This window comes from Myxine glutinosa, chromosome 10 (genome assembly GCF_964187855.1).
Source record: "Myxine glutinosa chromosome 10, kmMyxGlut1.1, whole genome shotgun sequence".
Lineage (NCBI taxonomy): Eukaryota > Metazoa > Chordata > Myxini > Myxiniformes > Myxinidae > Myxine > Myxine glutinosa.
In genome coordinates this window covers 55,614,256-55,634,558 of record NC_136270.1, presented here as the reverse complement: position 1 = coordinate 55,634,558, position 20,303 = coordinate 55,614,256, and the positions used below count along the sequence as shown (strand labels likewise).

At 46.6% G+C, this 20,303-nt stretch overlaps 1 protein-coding gene across 9 annotated transcripts in view; it reads left to right on the top strand.

Annotated features, from left to right (window-relative positions):
- LOC137434579 (GRAM domain-containing protein 2B-like) overlaps positions 1-20,303 on the top strand; it is a 114,850-nt gene that overhangs the window by 62,933 nt on the left and 31,614 nt on the right. For 7 of the 9 annotated variants that reach the window (XM_078785680.1, XM_078785678.1, XM_078785679.1 and 4 more), the window contains exons 7-10: positions 3,126-3,197; positions 5,028-5,123; positions 12,182-12,290; positions 15,205-15,303. In XM_078785680.1, coding sequence (XP_078641806.1) covers positions 3,126-3,197; positions 5,028-5,123; positions 12,182-12,290; positions 15,205-15,303 — 376 coding nt within the window. The remainder of the gene's footprint in view (positions 1-3,125; positions 3,198-5,027; positions 5,124-12,181; positions 12,291-15,204; positions 15,304-20,303) is intronic. The other 2 variants (XM_078785683.1, XM_078785682.1) reach the window with 1 other exon arrangement.

Below are 20,303 nucleotides of genomic sequence, written 5' to 3'. Positions count from 1 at the left end.
TATGCCTTAACCCACAGGATGGGGTTCCGCAACCCTAACTTCTCGCCTAGACTTAGCCAGGGGAGCTATGGTACGGCAGGGGTGGAGAACGAAAATTCATGGGGGCGGCCTCGAGAGGAGGACCACTCTGATATCACGACTTCTAGAGGTCAGAAGTCAACGGTTTCAAGGCAGACGTATCCTCCGTGGGCCTCGAGGCAGACCACGAGGTTCTCCTCCGGGCCTACTTGCACTTTTTGCCATAAACCAGGACACTTGATGTCCCACTGCCATGCTTTGGGAAAGGAAAATCAGGAGCGGAGTCCGACTAGTACAACTCCGAATGCGATGGCAAACGTGAGAAATCGCCCGCAGAAGAGTTATCAACCATTTATTTATGAGGGGTTTGTCTCACCGGAGGGAGACTCGACTAACCCAAGACCTGTTAGGGTATTGAGGGACACAGGAGCACATCAATCCTTAATGCTTGAAGGCATTTTGCCATTGTCGGAGAGTACAGCAACTGGTGATAGTGTTCGGTTACAAGGGATCGGTGGCTGTGTTAGTGCTCCACTTCATGTCATCCATTTGGAGTCCGATTTGGTGTCAGGACCGGTCACCGTCAGTTTACAAGCCACGCTTCCTGTAGAGGGAGTATCTGTGGTTATCAGGAATGATTTGGCCGGGGGTCAAGTTTATGGTAACCCGAGGGTTGGTAAAGAGCCCAGCAGGGAAAATAACACCACACCAGCTCGGGATGGCGACAAAAGTACCAAGTTATTTGTAGGGGGACTGAACTTCAAAACAGAGGAAGAAGTTCTGACCTCTGTCTTCAACAGATATGGGCCGCTTGTGGAAGTGCGTTTGGTAAAAGACAGGGAAACGCAACAGTCAAGAGGGTTCGGTTTTGTCACGTTTGCAAGCACAAAAGACGCCAGAGAGGCAGAGAAGAATTGGAATGGCAAGGATTTGGAGGGTCGGGCCATAACAGTAGGGAAGGCATTTCGTAGGCGTCGAGAGGTCTACAGGAGAGGACAACTTGGCGGTAGTTTTGGTGGTGGCCGCAGCCGATATTACTATGGAGGCTCCCAGAGTTACGACATCTCCCGAAAGAATGATTGTCAGAGCACTGGCCGAGAAGGAGACCGCCAGTCAGGTGACTACTGTGACAAGTGGTCCCACCGTAATTATTAGGAGTCCGGAGAAGTTGAAGCACTGAATGCGGCGGAGCCGCCGATCCCAGATTCCTACATGGACTAACCGTGAATGCCACATTCCTAAAGGCGCCCATGTAGTGAATACTCGGCTTGGCCTCCCGGAAAAAGTGCTATCGAGTTGCTTAACATTGGATTTTTGATCAACCCCTTAACCTTCATTCAAAAAAATGAAAAACAGAAATCCGAGGTTGATGAGATGGAGTTGGCTTTGCAGGAGTTCAACGGGGAAATTGAGCACGTAAAGGGCAGGGACAATGTCGTTGCTGATGCTTGGTCCAGAGGGAATTAACTTTGGAAATCTCTGTGGGTTGTGTAGAATATTGCTGCTTTAATTTTGGGAACTATGGATTGTTGTTGCTCACAGGACTTGATGATATGGGGGTGAGCTTACTTTTGTTTGTGTAAAGAATTTTGCCTGCAAAGAAAGTTTTCACGGTGGTCAAACTTTCTTTCCTGAAGGGGGGAAGTGTTACGGACTCGGCTTTAATGATTGTGGTTATGAGTATTGTTGCTGGTTCGAAGTATGCTTATGGTGACTTAAGGGAAAGGGTTGTTGTGAGTAAAAGATTTAAAAGTGCTCTTGGTAAAATGTGGCCGGAAATCCGGATCGAGACCGGAAGAGGTGGAGCGAAGAAATGGAGGTGGGAGGAGATCGACAAGAGACGTGGTGGTTGAAGCTCTGTCGCGAGCATTGTCGAAGGAGACGGTGCGGTTGAGCCTATAAAGGAAGTCCGGCCTTCAGCGTTGTGATCGCTGGGACTGTTCACATCTGTGTGTCAGATCGACGTCGACGTCGGATTCGGGTGAACCCTTGTCGCATAAGTTCGCCGCAAGTACAAGCCCGCCGCCATTGGGACCCGCGCACGTTGCGTGGCGTTCGCAGAATAAGGTTGCCGCGTCTGCTGAGTTCGCCTTCCTCGGTGGGTTGCCAAGGACGTGTGTGCGCGCCAGCGGCCCTTGAAGGAGACGGTGCGGTTTGCGGCTGCACTGTGTACGTGCATGTTTGGAGCGTCTTGGGAAAGTGCCCATACCACCGCCATTGTGCGGGAACTGGATCATGTGATCTCGGGGTGGTTTCACTCGTCCAAGCCTCAATTGACTTTGAGCGGCCATTGACCCGACGATCGCCGGAGCGACTCGATGTCGCCTTGGAGGAGTACAGAGACATTGGGGAAAGTGTTGTGAGTTGGGTTAGAGGGATATATAAGGTGTTACCATCTTAAATATTGTGATTGTGATTGTGAATTGATGTATTCACCCTTTATGTGTTTGGGATGGTGAATATATCCTTGTTCGTTCATAACCCTTGGTGTGGTCTCCTTAATGATCTGATTGATTTCCCCAAGGATAACATATTTTTCTGCCGGGGCTCCCCTCGAGGTTCGGAGGTCACCGAGACCAGGTAAATAGGGGAGGACCCCGTAACAATTTGTAAATCCGTGTCTGTTTGAGTTATTTTTGCAGGGTGAAGACGTCGGCGAGACCCGTCCAGGTAAGTCGGTACTCTTCTTCCTCCTCGCATAAAATCCGCCACATTGTTGGATTTGAAACGCCTCCATTAACGCTCGTTTGCCTTCCCCGTGGTTCTTTCAGTGTTAATTGAGGGAACCACACGACAATATATATATATATATATACATACATATATATAAATATGTTACCGTACAAATTAAGTGGTGATAAGTGAAGTTTTGTTGCTGTTTGAGTGCTATTGGACTTTCTATAGTTAGGGTTAAGGTTAGGGCGTATTTATCCTACAAACACCAAGGCAAAGGGTGAATTTTAAGCCAATGAAGAAGAACAAGCCGGTTGCCCTTGAGCAGGGTTTCTGCACTTCTGTAACACCTGCAGAAACAGGAGACCGACCAGTACAAACACAGACAAACTGATAATGTACTCACAAGCTTGACTTTTCCTGTTTGTGTGCAGCACACATTCGCTTCCTTCCTGTCACGTGACACAGCACTGAAGGTTCTCAGGAAAGTGTGCAAGAACATTGAGGTACTCTTATTGTTGCATGCTCATTGGCTACCTGTTTAACACTGTATAGTCTGTATATTACACATGACGATATATATATATCAAGTTTAGAAAGCAATCCATTAAGTTTATTCACTTTTAGTAAAATAATATTTTGATGATGATGGAGATTATTAATCATTACAATTATTATTATTATTATTATTATTATTATTAGTATTATTATCAGGGTACCAAGCCTGATGGATGTCAGGCTTGGTACCTGATATCTGATTCTGACAAACCAGACTTGATCTGCTTAACAGAAACTTTCCTCCTTCAAGATGTCTCTGATTCTTTAATATATCTTCCTGGTTACTCCCTCCTCCGGTACGATAGACCTGAGCCTCGTCCTGGTGGTGGGGTGGCTATCTTTATCAAAAACTCTCTTCCCCACTCTCCCTGCACGGCCCTCTCTCCACCCCACCCTCAGGAGTACCTCTGGCTATGGCTTCCCCTTAGCTCCCATCTTTTGTTCATATGTGTGTTGTACCGTCCACCAAACAGTGATGACTCCATTTACATGTCGCTGTCTGATCACATGGACCAACTTCTATCAACTCATCCCAACTCTCTCTTCCTCATACGTGGCGACTTCAACTGTCATCATGCCAGCTGGCTGGGTGTGGGTTCCTCTCTCACCAGCCACGTCACCTCAGCAAAGGACTTCTGCGACTCATTGGGACTGACACAATCTGTCAATTTCCCGACCCGGATCTCAGTCAACGGAGTATCTTCTCTTCTCGACTTGGTTATGACAAACTCCCCTGCAAATGTCTGCTGCTCTTCTTCTGCTCCAATCGGTTCTTCTGACCATATGCTTGTGAAAGTGGACATCTCTCTGGCCATTCTCAGAGAGCCTCCTCAGCATCGACGAGTCTGGCATTTCACTCAGGCCAACTGGCACGGTCTTCAAACAGCCATCAATCATCCAGACTGGTCTCCCATCTCTACTGCCTCACTTGCCATGTGCAGGTTGTAGAGACAGTTTGTGAAGGAATTGGTGTTGGCGAGAGGGTTTGTACAGTGATATCTTACCTATTCCTCATGAAAGCCAACACGGGGTCTTTAACGTTCACCAACGACCAGTGCTTGCAGGCCCGTTCTCCTGCTTAATGTCCATCCGATGGACGGTGCACTTTGGGATGCCTCGTTCTGTATGGGAAACACCAGGGTGAGAGTTCATAGCTGGAGATCGAGATTCGAACCCAGGCCAGACAGCTAAGGGTGGGTGTGCTTATCTCTAAGCTATTCCTGCCAGTCCTTTGTTACGCAAGTTTCGTCCAATGCAAGATCAGGCCATGTGTGCATGCCAATGCCAAAGTCCAAAATTCCTTGTACAAATTGCATTTCTTTTTTTAAATACATTACTAATTGACTCTTTTTGGTCAATAACCTCGATGAGCAGTCAACACGAGGCCCTCTAAATATTACATCAGTAACATAGTGAAATTTTGATACTCCCACTTCCCCACATGTGTGAGTGCCTGTTTTGCCTGTTTTATGCCAGTTTTAATACCTTTATCATCTTTTATCTTCTCCTACCCTTTCCTTTTCTGCATCCTCCTTCCAAACTCCTCTACCATCCACTATCTTCCCATTAATGGGTTTTTTCCCCCAATTTAATTTCACCCCATCCCCTCACCTCCTTGTGTATGGAATATGTATATGCCTCCTTGATACAGACTGCCAAGCAAATACTCCATGAGGAAAGAAAACAGCTGATATTAAACAATCTCTCACGTGGTTTGCTGCGGGAAAATGGCCTCTAAAGGTGGTTCTTCTTCTTCTTCTTCTTCTCACGTGTGTCAGAGTGAAGACAGCCAGTCCTCACCTCAAATATCTACTCTTCAGGTTCCCCAGTTTGCCGAGAGCCTGAAACCCAAACGTCCAACGATCCTGCCATTGGTGAGCCATCCTTTTCTTCGAGGCTGGGAAATTTATGGCGGGGAGTCTGATTTACAGAAAGAATTACCAACTTGTGAAAGAGGAAAATAGAAAGGTGACTGAAAAACAAAATTAGCGAGTTATTTTATTTAGTTTTTTCAACAAAACGGGAACATTACTATTGGTTTCTTTGTTAAGATATATTTAGTAAACGAACACAACACCAATGGAGTATTAATTAGCATTTTTGATATTGGGCAATCCAAATATTTTGAGAAAATGGCGGCCAGCAAAGGACAAGCATATAAATACACCGAGCCAGCGAGGTCCTTAACACTGAAGCTTTTCATCAGATCTCTCACTTCTCTGGGCCCTGCAAGGATTGTCTCACTCCTTTCTAGGTGCCGGAGCCTTTCACCCTAATATCCGCCCGCAAGGATTGTCTCTCTCCTTGCTAGGTCCTGGAGCTGTTCACCCTATTATCCGCCCGCATGGATTGTCTCTCTCATTGCTAGTGTCAGGGAATAAATATTCATATTGACAGTATTGCTAGAATATATCTAAATGTGATCGTGTGTAAAGTGGAATATGTTTTACTTTACGAATGAGCAAAGAGCATAGAACTAGAGTTAACAGGTGGGCGGGAGAGTTAATTTCAGACAAAATGTGTAATGCTCTTGGACCGCCATCTGTTTATCAAAATAGCCTATGTTCAGTTCACTGCACACAGGCTGCAAATTCTCCCTGAGCAGGTCAGAGCATTTGACCTCTTGAACAGAAATAAGTACTAGCTGGCCAAGCGAGAGCCAAATAAGGTTTTTGAACAAGAGAACAAGAGACGCTTGCAGGCTCTCATGTCCCAAGGGGAATTAACCTCTGGGGTGACCCTGCATACTCCGCAACATCAAAGGAGTTTGGGGCTTTAAAACCAAGAGAAAGTTGCGAGTAGAGAGCAGAGTGGACTGGGAGAGTGAATGAAGAGGAGTGAACAACTGGAGACTGGTCAACAACTGAACGAGGTTCGAGGGAAGACCTACAGAAGGAGCTGCAGCCACGACCGGCAGAACAACGTCATTAATATCTAATTCGTACATTTAGTGAAATACAGCAAAACTCTCAAAAGTGAATAAAACATTGATTTTGCTATAACGAGTTTCTGGAAGTTTCTGAAGTAGAAAAGCAGTTAATTTATTATTCTACACTAGGTCCTGGAGCCTTTCACCCTAATATCCGCCCGCAAGGATTATCTCTCTCCTTGCTAGGTCCTGGAGCCTTTCACCCTATTATCCGCCCGCAAGGATTGTCTCTCTCCTTGCTAGGTCCTCGAGCCTTTCACCCTAATATCCGCCCGCAAGGATTGCCTCTCTCCTTGCTAGGTCCTGGAGCTGTTCACACTATTATCCTCCCGCAAGGATTGTCTCTCCCCTTGCTAGGTCCTGGAACCTTTCACCCAAATATCCACCCACAAGGATTGTCTCTCTCCTTGCTAGGTCCTGGAGCTGTTCACCTTATTATCTGCCCACATGGATTGTCTCTCTCATTGCTAGGTCCTGGAGCCTTTCACCCTAATATCTGCCCGCAAGGATTGTCTCTCTCCTTGCGAGGTCCTGGAGCCTTTCACCCTATTATCCGCCAGCATGGATTGTCTCTCTCCTTGCTAGGTCCTGGAGCCTTTCACACTAATATCCGCCCGCAAGGATTGTCTCTCTCCTTGCTAGGTCCTGGAGCTGTTCACACTATTATCCTCCCGCAAGGATTGTCTCTCTCCTTGCTAGGTCCTGGAGCCTTTCACCCAAATATCCACCCACAAGGATTGTCTCTCTCCTTGCTAGGTCCTGGAGCTGTTCACCCTATTATCTGCCCACATGGATTGTCTCTCTCCTTGCTAGGTACTGGAGCCTTTCACCCTATTATCTGCTCGCAGGGATTGTCTCTCTCCTTGCTAGGTCCTGGAGTTGTTCACCCCATTATCCGCCCGCAAGGATTGCCTTTATCCTTACGAGGTCATGGAGCTGTTCACCCTATAATCCACCCACAAGGATTGTCTCACTCCTTGCTATAACCTGGAGCCTTTCACCCGAATATCCGCCTGCAAGGATTGTCTCTCTCCTTGCTAGGTCCTGGAGCTGTTCACCCTATTATCTGCCCACATGGATTGTCTCTCTCCTTGCTAGGTACTGGAGCCTTTTACCCTAATATCCACCCGCAAGGATTGTCTCCCTCCTTGCTAGGTACTGAAGCTGTTCACCCTATTATCTGCCCGCATGGATTGTCTCTCTCCTTGCTAGGTACTGGAGCCTTTCACCCTAATATCCATCCGCAAGGATTGTCTTTCTCCTTGCTAGGTCCTGGAGCTGTTCACCTGAATATCTACCCACAAGGATTGTCTCTCTCCTTGCTAGGTCCTGGAGCCTTTCACCCTAATATCGATCCGCAAGGATTGTCTTTCTCCTTGCTAGGTCCTGGAGCCTTTCACCCTAATATCTACCCACAAGGATTGTCTCTCTCCTTGCTAGGTCCTGGAGCCTTTCACACGAATATCCGCCGGCAAGGATTGTCTCTCTCCTTGCTAGGTCCTGGAGCTGTTCACCCTAATATTTACCTGCAAGGATTGTCTCTCTCCTTGCTAGGTCCTGGAGCCTTTCACCGTAATATCCGCCCGCAAGGATTGTCTCTCTCCTTGCTCGGTCCTGGAGCCTTTCACTCTATTATCTGCCCACAAGGATTATCTCTCTCGTTGCTAGGTCCTGGGTCCTTTCACCCTAATATCCACCTGCAAGGATTGTCTCTCTCCTTGCTAGGTCCTGGAGCTGTTCACCCTAATATCTACCCGCAAGGATTGTCTCTCTCCTCGCTAGGTCCTGGAGCCTTTCACCCTAATATCCTCCCAAAAGGATTGTCTCTCTCCTTGCTAGGTCCTGGAGCCTTTCACTCTATTATCTGCCCGCAAGGATTGTCTCTCTCCTTGCTAGGTCCTGGAGCCTTTCACCCTATCATCTGCCCACAAGGATTGTCTCTCTCGTTGCTCGGTCCTGGAGCCTTTCACCCTTTTATCTGCCCGCAAGGATTGTCTCTCTCCTTGCTAGGTCCTGGAGCCTTTCACTCTATTATCCACCCGCAAGGATTGTCTCTCTCCTTGCTAGGTCCTGGAGCTGTTCACCCTATTATCCACCCACGAGGATTGTCTCTCTCCTTGCTAGGTCCTGGAACTGTTCACCCTATTATCCACCTGCATGGATTGTCTCTCTCCTTGCTAGGTCATGGAGCGTTTCACTCTATTATCCACCCGCAAGGATTGTCTCTCTTCTTGCTAGGTCCTGGAGCCTCTCACCCTATTATCTGCCCGCAGGGATTGTCTCTCTCCTTGCTAGGTCCTGGAGCCTTTCACTCTAATATCCTCCCATAAGGATTGTCTCTCTCCTTGCTAGGTCCTGGAGCCTTTCACTCTATTATCTGCCCACAAGGATTGTCTCTCTCCTTGCTAGGTCCTGGAGCCTTTCACCCTATCATCTGCCCACAAGGATTGTCTCTCTCCTTGCTAGGTCCTGGAGCTGTTCACCCTATTATCCACCCACAAGGATTGTCCCAATCCTTGCTAGGTCCTGGAGCTGTTCACTCTATTATCCACCCGCAAGGATTGTCTCTCTCCTTGCTAGGTCCTGGAGCTGTTCACCCTATTATCCACCTACGAGGATTGTCTCTCTCCTTGCTAGGTCCTGGAACTGTTCACCCTAATAGCTACCCACAAGGATTGTCTCTCTCCTTGCTAAGTCCTGGAGCCTTTCACCCTATCATCTGCCCACAAGGATTGTCTATCTCCTTGCTAGGTCCTGGAGCTGTTCACCCTATTATCCACCCGCAAGGATTGTCTCCCTCCTTGCTCGGTCCTGGAGCCTTTCACCCTTTTATCTACGCACAAGGATTGTCCCTCTCCTTGCTAGGTCCCGGAGCCTTTCACTCTATTATCCATCCGCAAGGATTGTCTCTCTCCTTGCTAGGTCCTGGAACTGTTAACCCTATTATCCGCCTGCATGGATTGTCTCTCTCCTTGCTAGGTACTGGAGCGTTTCACCCTAATATCCACCCACAAGGATTGTCTCTCTCCTTGCTAGGTCCTGGAGCCTTTCACCCTAATATCCACCCACAAGGATTGTCTCTCTCCTTGCTAGGTCCTGGAGCTGTTCACCCTATTATCCACTCACAAGGATTGTCTCTCTCCTTGCTAGGTCCTGGAGCCTTTCACCCTCATATCCACCCACAAGGATTGTCTCTCTCCTTGCTTGGTCCTGGAGCTGTTCACCCTATTATCCACCCGCATGGATTGTCTCTCTCCTTGCTAGGTCCTGGAGCTGTTCACCCTAATATCCACCCGGAAGGCTTGTCTCTCTCCTTGCTAGGTCCTGGAGCCTTTCACTCTATTATCCACCCACAAGGATTGTCTCTCTCTTTGCTAGGTTCTGGAGCCTTTCACTCTATTATCCACCCGCAAGGATTCTCTCTCTTTGCTAGGTTCTGGAGCCTTTCACTCTATTATCCACCCGCAAGGATTGTCTCGCTCCTTGCTAGGTCATGGAGCCTTTCACTCTATTATCCACCCGCAAGGATTGTCTCTCTCCTTGCTAGGTCCTGGAGCTGTTCACCCTAATATCCACCCGCAAGGATTGTCTCTCTCCTTGCTAGGTCCTGGAGCCTTTCACTCTATTATCCACCCGCAAGGATTGTCTCTCTCTTTGCTAGGTTCTGGAGCCTTTCACTCTATTATCCACCCACAAGGATTGTCTCGCTCCTTGCTAGGTCATGGAGCCTTTCACTCTATTATCCACCCGCAAGGATTTATCTCGCTCCTTGCTAGGTCCTGGAGCCTCTCACCCTATTATCCACCCGCAAGGATTGTCTCGCTCCTTGCTAGGTCCTGGAGACTCTCACCCTATTATCCACCCGCAAGGATTGCCTCGCTCCTTGCTAGGTCCTGGAGCCTCTCACCCTATTATCTGCCCGCAAGGATTGTCTCGCTCCTGGCTAGGTCCTGGAGCCTCTCACCCTATTATCTGCCCGCAGGGATTGTCTCGCTCCTTGCTAGGTCCTGGAGCCTTTCACCCTATTATCTGCCCGCAGGGATTGTCTCGCTCCTTGCTAGGTCCTGGAGCCTTTCACTCTATTATCCACCCGGAAGGATTGTCTCTCTCCTTGCTAGGTCCTGGAGCTGTTCACCCTAATATCCACCCGCAAGGATTGTCTCTCTCCTTGCTAGGTCCTGGAGCCTTTCACTCTATTATCCACCCGCAAGGATTGTCTCTCTCTTTGCTAGGTTCTGGAGCCTTTCACTCTATTATCCACCCACAAGGATTGTCTCGCTCCTTGCTAGGTCATGGAGCCTTTCACTCTATTATCCACCCGCAAGGATTGTCTCGCTCCTTGCTAGGTCCTGGAGCCTCTCACCCTATTATCCACCCGCAAGGATTGTCTCGCTCCTTGCTAGGTCCTGGAGCCTCTCACCCTATTATCCACCCGCAAGGATTGCCTCGCTCCTTGCTAGGTCCTGGAGCCTCTCACCCTATTATCTGCCCGCAAGGATTGTCTCGCTCCTTGCTAGGTCCTGGAGCCTCTCACCCTATTATCTGCCCGCAGGGATTGTCTCGCTCCTTGCTAGGTCCTGGAGCCTCTCGCCCTATTATCTGCCCGCAGGGATTGTCTCGCTCCTTGCTAGGTCCTGGAGCCTTTCACCCTATTATTCGCCCTGCTTCACTCTTGTTCATCATTTCCCGGCCTCGTGGAGTCTCAACCAGTCCACGCATCCCACTTTTCTGTTTCGTTTTGTGGTGTGTGACTGTTGAGTGCTTGTGGGCCTTTAGAGGGAGATTAATTTGATTGTGTATTAAGTAATTGTGCATATTAGTTTATGTCTTCATGTAGGATTTCACATTTTTTGCATCTTGAGCTTTATTAATATTAATTAATTATTTATTGAGCCACACGGGCAGCTCTGTCCGTGCCATCTTTCCGGAGGTGCCTTCCGTTTATTGAGACCGCTGGAGTAAAACAAATAAATTAAGGCAAGCCCTTGTTTGGATAATCGTGCATGTTTAAACACACGATGGTTCAAAAGGGCACGCTACCCAACCACCTGGGGTACGTGTTGTCCAAGTTCAGCCTTTTAGTTCAGCTAGTCACATGATTAATTTGCAGCATGTGACAAAATCTCCTTAATCATGGTTGTGGTTGTTGTGTTTGCCATATATCCAACACTATCTTACATTCATTTTATTATATTTAGACAATTCAACTAACAACCAAACAAGAAAGATGTAGTGCATAGCAGGATACTTGTGAAATCCACATACTGTAAAGAATAGTTGCCATGGAAACAGCAATTTGGCAATTTCGAGCATGCGACTTCTCAAATGTTTTACATGTTTTGCTCGTTATACATAACAAATTTGACTGGTCATTTTTATAACTGTCGCATAATAGGTATAAGTTTCAATTTGATATCTGGAAAACTTTGAGATATGGCGATAATAAAATCACAAAAAGTCCCATTTGATTACAATGTGGCGGAATTATTGTCATGGAAACCAGAGACAAGTCAAAACGGCTAAATCAATCGTTCTGATTTTTGATGAGTCAATGCAGTGACCGAACATGCAAATTCTATTCAAATTGCAAGTCAGTTGAATGAAAATTGACAATTTTGTGACCTTGACCTTTTGACCCATTGACCTCAAAAACAATCGATTTCCAGTTTTTGACTATTTCCATCAGTGGGTTAAGTTTAATGAACATCGGTTTGGAATTGCGACGTGTAGGTGACTGACAGACAAACAAACAATCAAACACTCTGGAAACGATTATACAGAAGTTGTGAGAATTCGATTTCGCAAGTAAATAGTTTTCAGATAAATGGTGCAGAAAAGAAGATGTTTTAGATCTCTTTCCTTTCTTTCCTCTATTTGATAGCATCAGATTTGTCGAAACCTTCAGCATTTGAAAGAAATAAGATTCGTTTTCCATATGATTATGATCGATGCTGTACCAAATGTTTTTCCCCTACCCTGTGTGTGTTCGTTGATGATGAACAGAACCCAATGTATCCCAATGTTGGCTTAGTGACTACAGATGACCGGCTTAGAGATCGTCAAGAGAGTGAGACAAGTACCTCTGATCAGGGCTGCACAACCACCCACTCAGGTAGGACACAATGGAGACAAGTACCTCTGATCAGGGCTGCACACCCTCCACCATCCACTCAGGTAGGACACAATGGAGACAAGTACCTCTGATCAGGGCTGCACACCCTCCACCATCCACTCAGGTAGGACACAATGGATACAAGTACCTCTGATCAGGGCTGCACACCCTCCACCATCCACTCAGGTAGGACACAATGGAGACAGCTACCTCTAATCAGGGCTGCACAACCTCCATCATCTACTCAGGTTGGACACAGTTGAGACAAGTACCTCTGATCAGGGCTGCACACCCTCATCCATCTACTCACGTAGGACACAATGAAGACAAGTACCTCTGATCAGGGCTGCACAACCTCCATCATCTACTCAGGTAGGACACAATGGAGACCAGTCCCTCTGATCAGGGCTGCACAACCTCCACCATCTACCCAGGTAGGACACAATGGAGACAGGTCCCTCTGATCAGGGCTGCACAACCTCCACCATCTACTCATGTAGGACACAATGGAGACAAGTACCTCTGATCAAGGCTGCACAACCTCCACCATCCACTGATGTAGGACACAATGGAGACAGCTACCTCTAATCAGGGCTGCACAACCTCCACCATCTACCCAGGTAGGACACAATGGAGACAAGTCCCTCTGATCAGGGCTGCACAACCTCTGCCATCTACTCATGTAGGACACAATGGAGACAAGTACCTCTGATCAGGGCTGCACAACCATCTATGCAGGTCGAACACAATGGATACAAGTACCTCTGATCTGAGCTGCACAACCTCCACCATCTACTGAGGTAGGACACAATGGAGACAAGTACCTTTGACCAACGAGGAGTTTTCTGGAGTGTATCAGCATGTAAGACTGTTCAAAATAAGATTTATCTGTGGAAACCCTCGACTCTGATTCTGCAACTGGACCTGACGGCATCAGCCCACCGGTCCTAAAATCCTGTTCTTCCGCTCTTTCACTCCCTCTCTCTGTTCTCTTCACCCTCTCTTTTGCTCAAGGTCAACTGCCATCTGCTTGGAAATCAGCCAACATCAACGCTTTGCTCAAAAAAGGTGCAAAAATAGATCCTAGCAACTACAGACCAATCAGCCTTCTCCCAATTATCAGCAAGGTCATGGAATCCATCATTGCTTCGGATATGAAATCTTTCCTCTTCTCCAATGGCTTGATCTCTGATCATCAATTTGGTTTCAGACCAGGTCACTCTACTCTGGACATGCTGCTTCTACTGTCTCAACAATGGATGGAGGTCCTCAATGCCAAACAGGAAATTAGAGCTGTCTCCCTTGACATATCACGTGCCTTCGATACGGTCTGGCACCCTGCTCTGCTCACCAACCTCTCCTCCTTTGGTATCCATGGAAATCTCCACGCATGGCTGGCGGACTTCCTCTCTAGTCGTAGTCAATGTGTGGCCCTGAATGGGTTTCTCTCATCCCCTCTTCCTGTTCAGGCTGAAGTTCCCCAAGGCAGTGTTCTGGGCCCTGTGCTTTTTCTGGTCTTCATCAATGATCTCTCTGACTCTCTTAAAAATCCTCTCTATCTCTTTGCTGATGACTCCACTCTCTACCGCTCCATTCCTCATCCCTCAGATCGGCAGTCTGCAGCCTCCTCACTCTCTGCAGACCTGGACAAAATCACAGACTGGGCAAACAAGTGGAACATGTCTTTCAATCCTGACAAATCTCACACTCTTACGATGTCTCTCCGAAAAGACCGACTGGACAACCCTCCCATCTACTTTCTGAATAATCCTCTCCAAGAAGTTCTGTCACTCAAGCTTTTGGGTCTCACTATCTGCCATGATCTTTCCTGGGAAAACCACATTTCCAAGCTAGCCTCCAAAGCCAGTCGCCGACTGGGCATCCTCCGTCGTGCAAAGTCCTTCCTTGGCACACCTGAGCTCCTCACCACATTCAAGGCTTTCATCCGCAGCTCAATGGAGTACTGCTCTCCCCTCTGGGCTGGTGCTCCTGCCTCACACCTAGCTCGTCTTCACGCTGTTGAAACCAAAGCGTTCAGAATCATTGGAATCTCCCGCGATGACGCTATCTCCGAGGGCCTTTCACTTACTCACCGCAGGCAGGTTGGTGGTCTTTCCGTCTTCTACCGACTCCTCTCCGGCCTTGCTCCCCCAGCTCTCTCTGGGCTCTGTCCCCCAAATATTCCTACAGGTCGCACAAGATCTACCTGCAACCCTCTTATGGTTAAACTGCCAAAATCAAGACTCTCTGCTCACCTTCACTCCTTCATTCCTCTTTTCTCCCGCCTCTGGAACAAACTCCCTCACTCTCTTCAATCCCACTACTCCCTCCAGGTCTTAAAAACGGCTGTTCACCACCATCTCTTATCTTCCCCAATCCAAAACCTTGATCTTTTCTACCCCCGCTAATTTCACCCCAAACCACTTTTTTGAGGTGCCGACTTCTTTCCTGGAAGTCTTTGGTGTCCTTGCGTTTTATACCTATGCTTCCTCCTCCCAAGCCCTCTCCCTCCCACACATCTCCCGATGTCCCTGCTCTCAAATGTTGTGTTTGTGTGCTTCCTCCCATTCTCTCCCCATCTTGTCGACCGCTCCCCTTTTTTATATACTTTGTTTGCTTGTTTGTTTGATTTGTTTGTTTGATAAATGTTAGCTCTTTCACGAGCCTCGACTCTGTATACAAAAAAAAAAAAAAAAGGTAATGAAGTATTGTTACCGTATAATTAAATTTGTACTTAAATCATCTCACGGTATTAATCAAGAACGTATTGCATCAAATGGCAGAGAGTAATTGTTTCCTTAAATTCAAGATAATTCCAGGTAAATGTGTTAACTCTACAAGACAAACTTACATTCGAGTTAAGAACAATTCTTCTGCGACAATCGAATCGTACAAGTCTGAATACTTCCCGCAGATGAGACCTGGAGGTCAAGAAGAACAGCAAAATTTTCCACCTGTCGGAGCCAGAGTCGCTCGGCCGAAGATGTGCCGGACGCTGCAATGGCAACATCAGGTAGAATACCTTTGTGTTTTCATCAATTGGTGACGTCGGAGCAGAATTTCTTTATTGATTTCTAATTTTCTCTCAATTTCTACTCTTATTTCTATCTCTGCCACAAAAGGTTATTGTAGTATTGACCTCCTCACATTCAAGGTGTGCTACAGTCTTTTGACAGAAGATTTGGACTTCTAATTTATTTTGTCTAATTACTAATGAATCCTCAAGGTAGAAAAGGTGTGCACTGTATAAACTATTGTAAATCAATGTGACTATTCCACAAAGTCTCTTGGGGAGCTGAAGGTAAAATCCTGCGGAGAGTTCTCCTACAATTCTCCTACAATAAATCTTTTTTTAAATTGCAAATTAAAAGGTTTTTGATACTTTTAGGCATCGAGGTGTCTAATAATATGAGGACATTTGAGGTATTCGAGGCTTTTCATCTCTAGGGCTGGCAGGTACACACACACTCGCCTCTGACCTGTCTCGCCTGGGTTTGAATCCCGATCCAGCTATAAACGGTCATCCCGATGTTTCACAGGTACGGTAGTTCATCAATGTCTGTGTGTCGTCCCTCGGATGGACGTTAAACAGGGCGGCCCACCTGCGGGCATTAGTTGGTGGACGTTAAAGATCATCAAAGATGAAGTCGAGGAAGAGGCTTTTGACCAATGGGAAATGTTGCATTTCGAGTTCAACACAAAAACACTCGGAATAATTTGTCGCTTTAATAAAGACAAACAAACCAAAATTTACCTGAGATTAAGTGAGGATAAAAATAAAAAACATGAAGAATAGGCCCAATGTCCCTGTAGCTCAGATGGTCTGGTCATCCAAAATCAATACACATCAGGTGACATTGACCGTTTATACCTCATGATGACCGAAGTAGTATGAGATTTTGGGAAATCCTCATTCACACCCATAACTACTTTGACCTTTTAGACCTCATGATGACCCAAGTAGTGAGATTTTGGGAAATCCTCATTCACACCCATAACTACTTTGACCTTTTAGACCTCACGATGACCCAATTAGTGAGATTTTGGGAAATCCTCATTAACACCCATAACTACTTTGACCTTTTAGACCTCATGATGACCCAATTAGTGAGATTTTGGGAAATCCTCATTAACACCCATAACTACTTCGACCTTTTAGACCTCATGATGACCCAATTAGTGAGATTTTGGGAAATCCTCATTAACACCCATAACTACTTTGACCTTTTAGACCTCATGAAGACCCAATTAGTGAGATTTTGGGAAATCCTCATTCACACCCATAACTACTTTGACCTTTTAGACCTCATGATGACCCAAGTAGTATGAGATTTTGGGAAATCCTCATTAACACCCATAACTACTTTGACCTTTTAGACCTCATGATGACCCAAGTAGTGAGATTTTGGGAAATCCTCATTAACACCCATAACTACTTTGACCTTTTAGACCTCATGATGACCCAATTAGTGAGATTTTGGGAAATCCTCATTAACACCCATAACTACTTTGACCTTTTAGACCTCATGATGACCCAATTAGTGAGATTTTGGGAAATCCTCATTAACACCCATAACTACTTTGACCTTTTAGACCTCATGATGACCCAATTAGTGAGATTTTGGGAAATCCTCATTAACACCCATAACTACTTTGACCTTTTAGACCTCATGATGACCCAATTAGTGAGATTTTGGGAAATCCTCATTAACACCCATAACTACTTCGAACTTTTAGACCTCATGATGACCCAAGTAGTGAGATTTTGGGAAATCCTCATTAACACCCATAACTACTTTGACCTTTTAGACCTCATGATGACCCAAGTAGTGAGATTTTGGGAAATCCTCATTAACACCCATAACTACTTTGACCTTTTAGACCTCATGATGACCCAAGTAGTATGAGATTTTGGGAAATCCTCATTCACACCCATAACTACTTTGACCTTTTAGACCTCATGATGACCCAAGTAGTATGAGATTTTGGGAAATCCTCATTAACACCCATAACTACTTTGACCTTTTAGACCTCATGATGACCCAAGTAGTGAGATTTTGGGAAATCCTCATTCACACCCATAACTACTTTGACCTTTTAGACCTCATGATGACCCAAGTAGTATGAGATTTTGGGAAATCCTCATTCACACCCATTTCAGTTGTCATACCCTTCCTCCCGTCCATGGTACACGGAATCTTGTGGTGAGGCTGTTGCCCAGAAATAACTTGCCTTCGTCTCCTGGAAAGCAAATCCAACGGAAGGAAATCTCATTTCCTTTCACAAAGCCCGAAACAAGTGTGTGTCCACCCTCAGGAGAGCCAGGAAACAATATCTCTCCGTTCTCAAGACCGAACTCTCTTATCTGTCTCCCTCTTCCAAATCCTGGTGGCGTCTGGTCAAATCCGTTTCTGGTGTTTGTTCCCCCTCCATCCCCTCCCTTACCTCAAACGGCTACACAGCTGACTCCGCACGTGAAAAAGCTGAATGCCTCAACTCTGTGTTTGCCTCTAAATCTTGTGTCCCAAACCCATCCCTCTCTGTACCCACCATACCCAGTCGTACCCTGCTGCTCCTGGACTCCGTGTCCTTTCCTCCTGACAAGGTGGAAAAGTTTCTGTCAACCCTCGACTCTGATTCTGCAACTGGACCCGACGGCATCAGCCCACGGGTCCTAAAATCCTGCTCTGCTGCTCTATCTCACCCTCTCTCTGTTCTCTTCACCCTCTCTTTTGCTCAAGGTCAACTGCCATCTGCTTGGAAATCAGCCAACATCACCGCTTTGCACAAAAAAGGTGCAAAAACAGATCCTAGCAACTACAGACCAATCAGCCTTCTCCCAATTATCAGCAAAGTCATGGAATCCATCATTGCTTCGGATATGAAATCTTTCCTCTTCTCCAATGGCTTGATCTCTGATCATCAATTTGGTTTCAGACCAGGTCACTCTACTCTGGACATGCTGCTTCTGCTGTCTCAACAATGGATGGAGGTCCTCAATGCCAAACAGGAAATTAGAGCTGTCTCCCTCGACATATCACGTGCCTTCGACACGGTCTGGCACCCCGCTCTGCTCACCAAACTCTCCTCCTTTGGTATCCATGGAAATCTCCACGCATGGCTGGCGGACTTCCTCTCTAGTCGTCGTCAACGTGTGGCCCTGAATGGGTTTCTCTCATCTCCTCTTCCTGTTCAGGCTGGAGTTCCCCAAGGCAGTGTTCTGGGCCCCGTGCTTTTTCTGGTCTTCATCAATGATCTCTCTGACTCTCTCGAAAATCCTCTCTATCTCTTTGCTGATGACTCCACTCTCTGCCGCTCCATTCCTCTTCCCTCAGATCGGCAGTCTGCTGCCTCCTCACTCTCTGAAGACCTGGACAAAATCACAGACTGGTCAAACAAGTGGAACATGTCTTTCAATCCTGACAAATCTCACACTCTTACTATGTCTCTCCGAAAAGATCGACTGGACAACCCTCCCATCTACTTTCTCAACAATCCTCTCCAAGAAGTTCTGTCGCTCAAGATTTTGGGTCTCACTATCTGCCATGATCTTTCTTGGGAAAACCACATTTCCAAGCTGGCCTCCAAAGCCAGTCGCCGACTGGGCATCCTCCGTCGTGCGAAGTCCTTCCTCGGCACACCTGAGCTCCTCACCACATACAAGGCTTTCATCCGCAGCTCAATGGAATACTGTTCTCCCCTATGGGCCGGTGCTCCTGCCTCACACCTAGCTCGGCTTCACGCTGTTGAAACCAAAGCTTTCAGAATTATTGGAATCTCCCGCGATGAAGCTATCTCTGAGGGCCTTTCACTCACTCACCGCAGGCAGGTAGGTGGTCTTTCTGTCTTCTACCGACTCCTCTCCGGCCTTGCACCCCCAGCTCTCTCTGTGCTCTGTCCCCCAAATATTCCTACAGGTCGCACAAGATCTGCCAGCAACCCTCTGATGGTTAAACTGCCGAAATCTCGGCTCTCTGCTCACCTTCACTCTTTCATTCCTCTTTTCTCCCGCCTCTGGAACAAACTCCCTCACTCCCTTCAATCCCACTCCTCCCTCCAGGTCTTTAAAACAGCTGTTCACCACCATCTCTTATCTTCCCCCATCCAAAACCTTGATCTTTTCTACCCCCGCTAATTCACCCCAGATCCACCTTGTTTGAAATTCCAACTTATTTCCTGGAAGTCCTGGCAGTGTCCATATGTTTTATACCTCTCCCACCGCCCCCTTCCCACGCCCCCCCCCCCCCCAAAGCCCTCGCCCTCTCTCAGATCTCTCGATGTCTCCATGTCTCTCAGTCCCTGCTCTCAAATGTTGTGTTTGTGTCCTTCCCCCTCTCTCCCCATCTTGTCTACCGCTCCCTATGTTATATGTTTTATGTGTCGGTTTGTCTTTCTGTGTGATTAATGTTCGCTCTTTCACGAGCCTCGATCTTGTATACAAAAAGAAAAAAAAGAAAAAAAAACTACTTTGACCTTTTAGACCTCATGATGACCCAAGTAGTATGAGATTTTGGGAAATCCTCATAAACACCCATAACTACTTTGACCTTTTAGACCTCATGATGACCCAAGTAGTGAGATTTTGGGAAATCCTCATTAACACCCATAACTACTTTGACCTTTTAGACCTCATGATGACCCAATTAGTGAGATTTTGGGAAATCCTCATTAACACCCATAACTACTTTGACCTTTTAGACCTCATGATGACCCAATTAGTGAGATTTTGGGAAATCCTCATTAACACCCATAACTACTTTGACCTTTTAGACCTCATGATGACCCAATTAGTGAGATTTTGGGAAATCCTCATTAACACCCAGAACTACTTCGACCTTTTAGACCTCATGATGACCCAATTAGTGAGATTTTGGGAAATCCTCATTAACACCCATAACTACTTTGACCTTTTAGACCTAATGATGACCCAATTAGTGAGATTTTGGGAAATCCTCATTAACACCCAGAACTACTTCGACCTTTTAGACCTCATGATGACCCAATTAGTGAGAT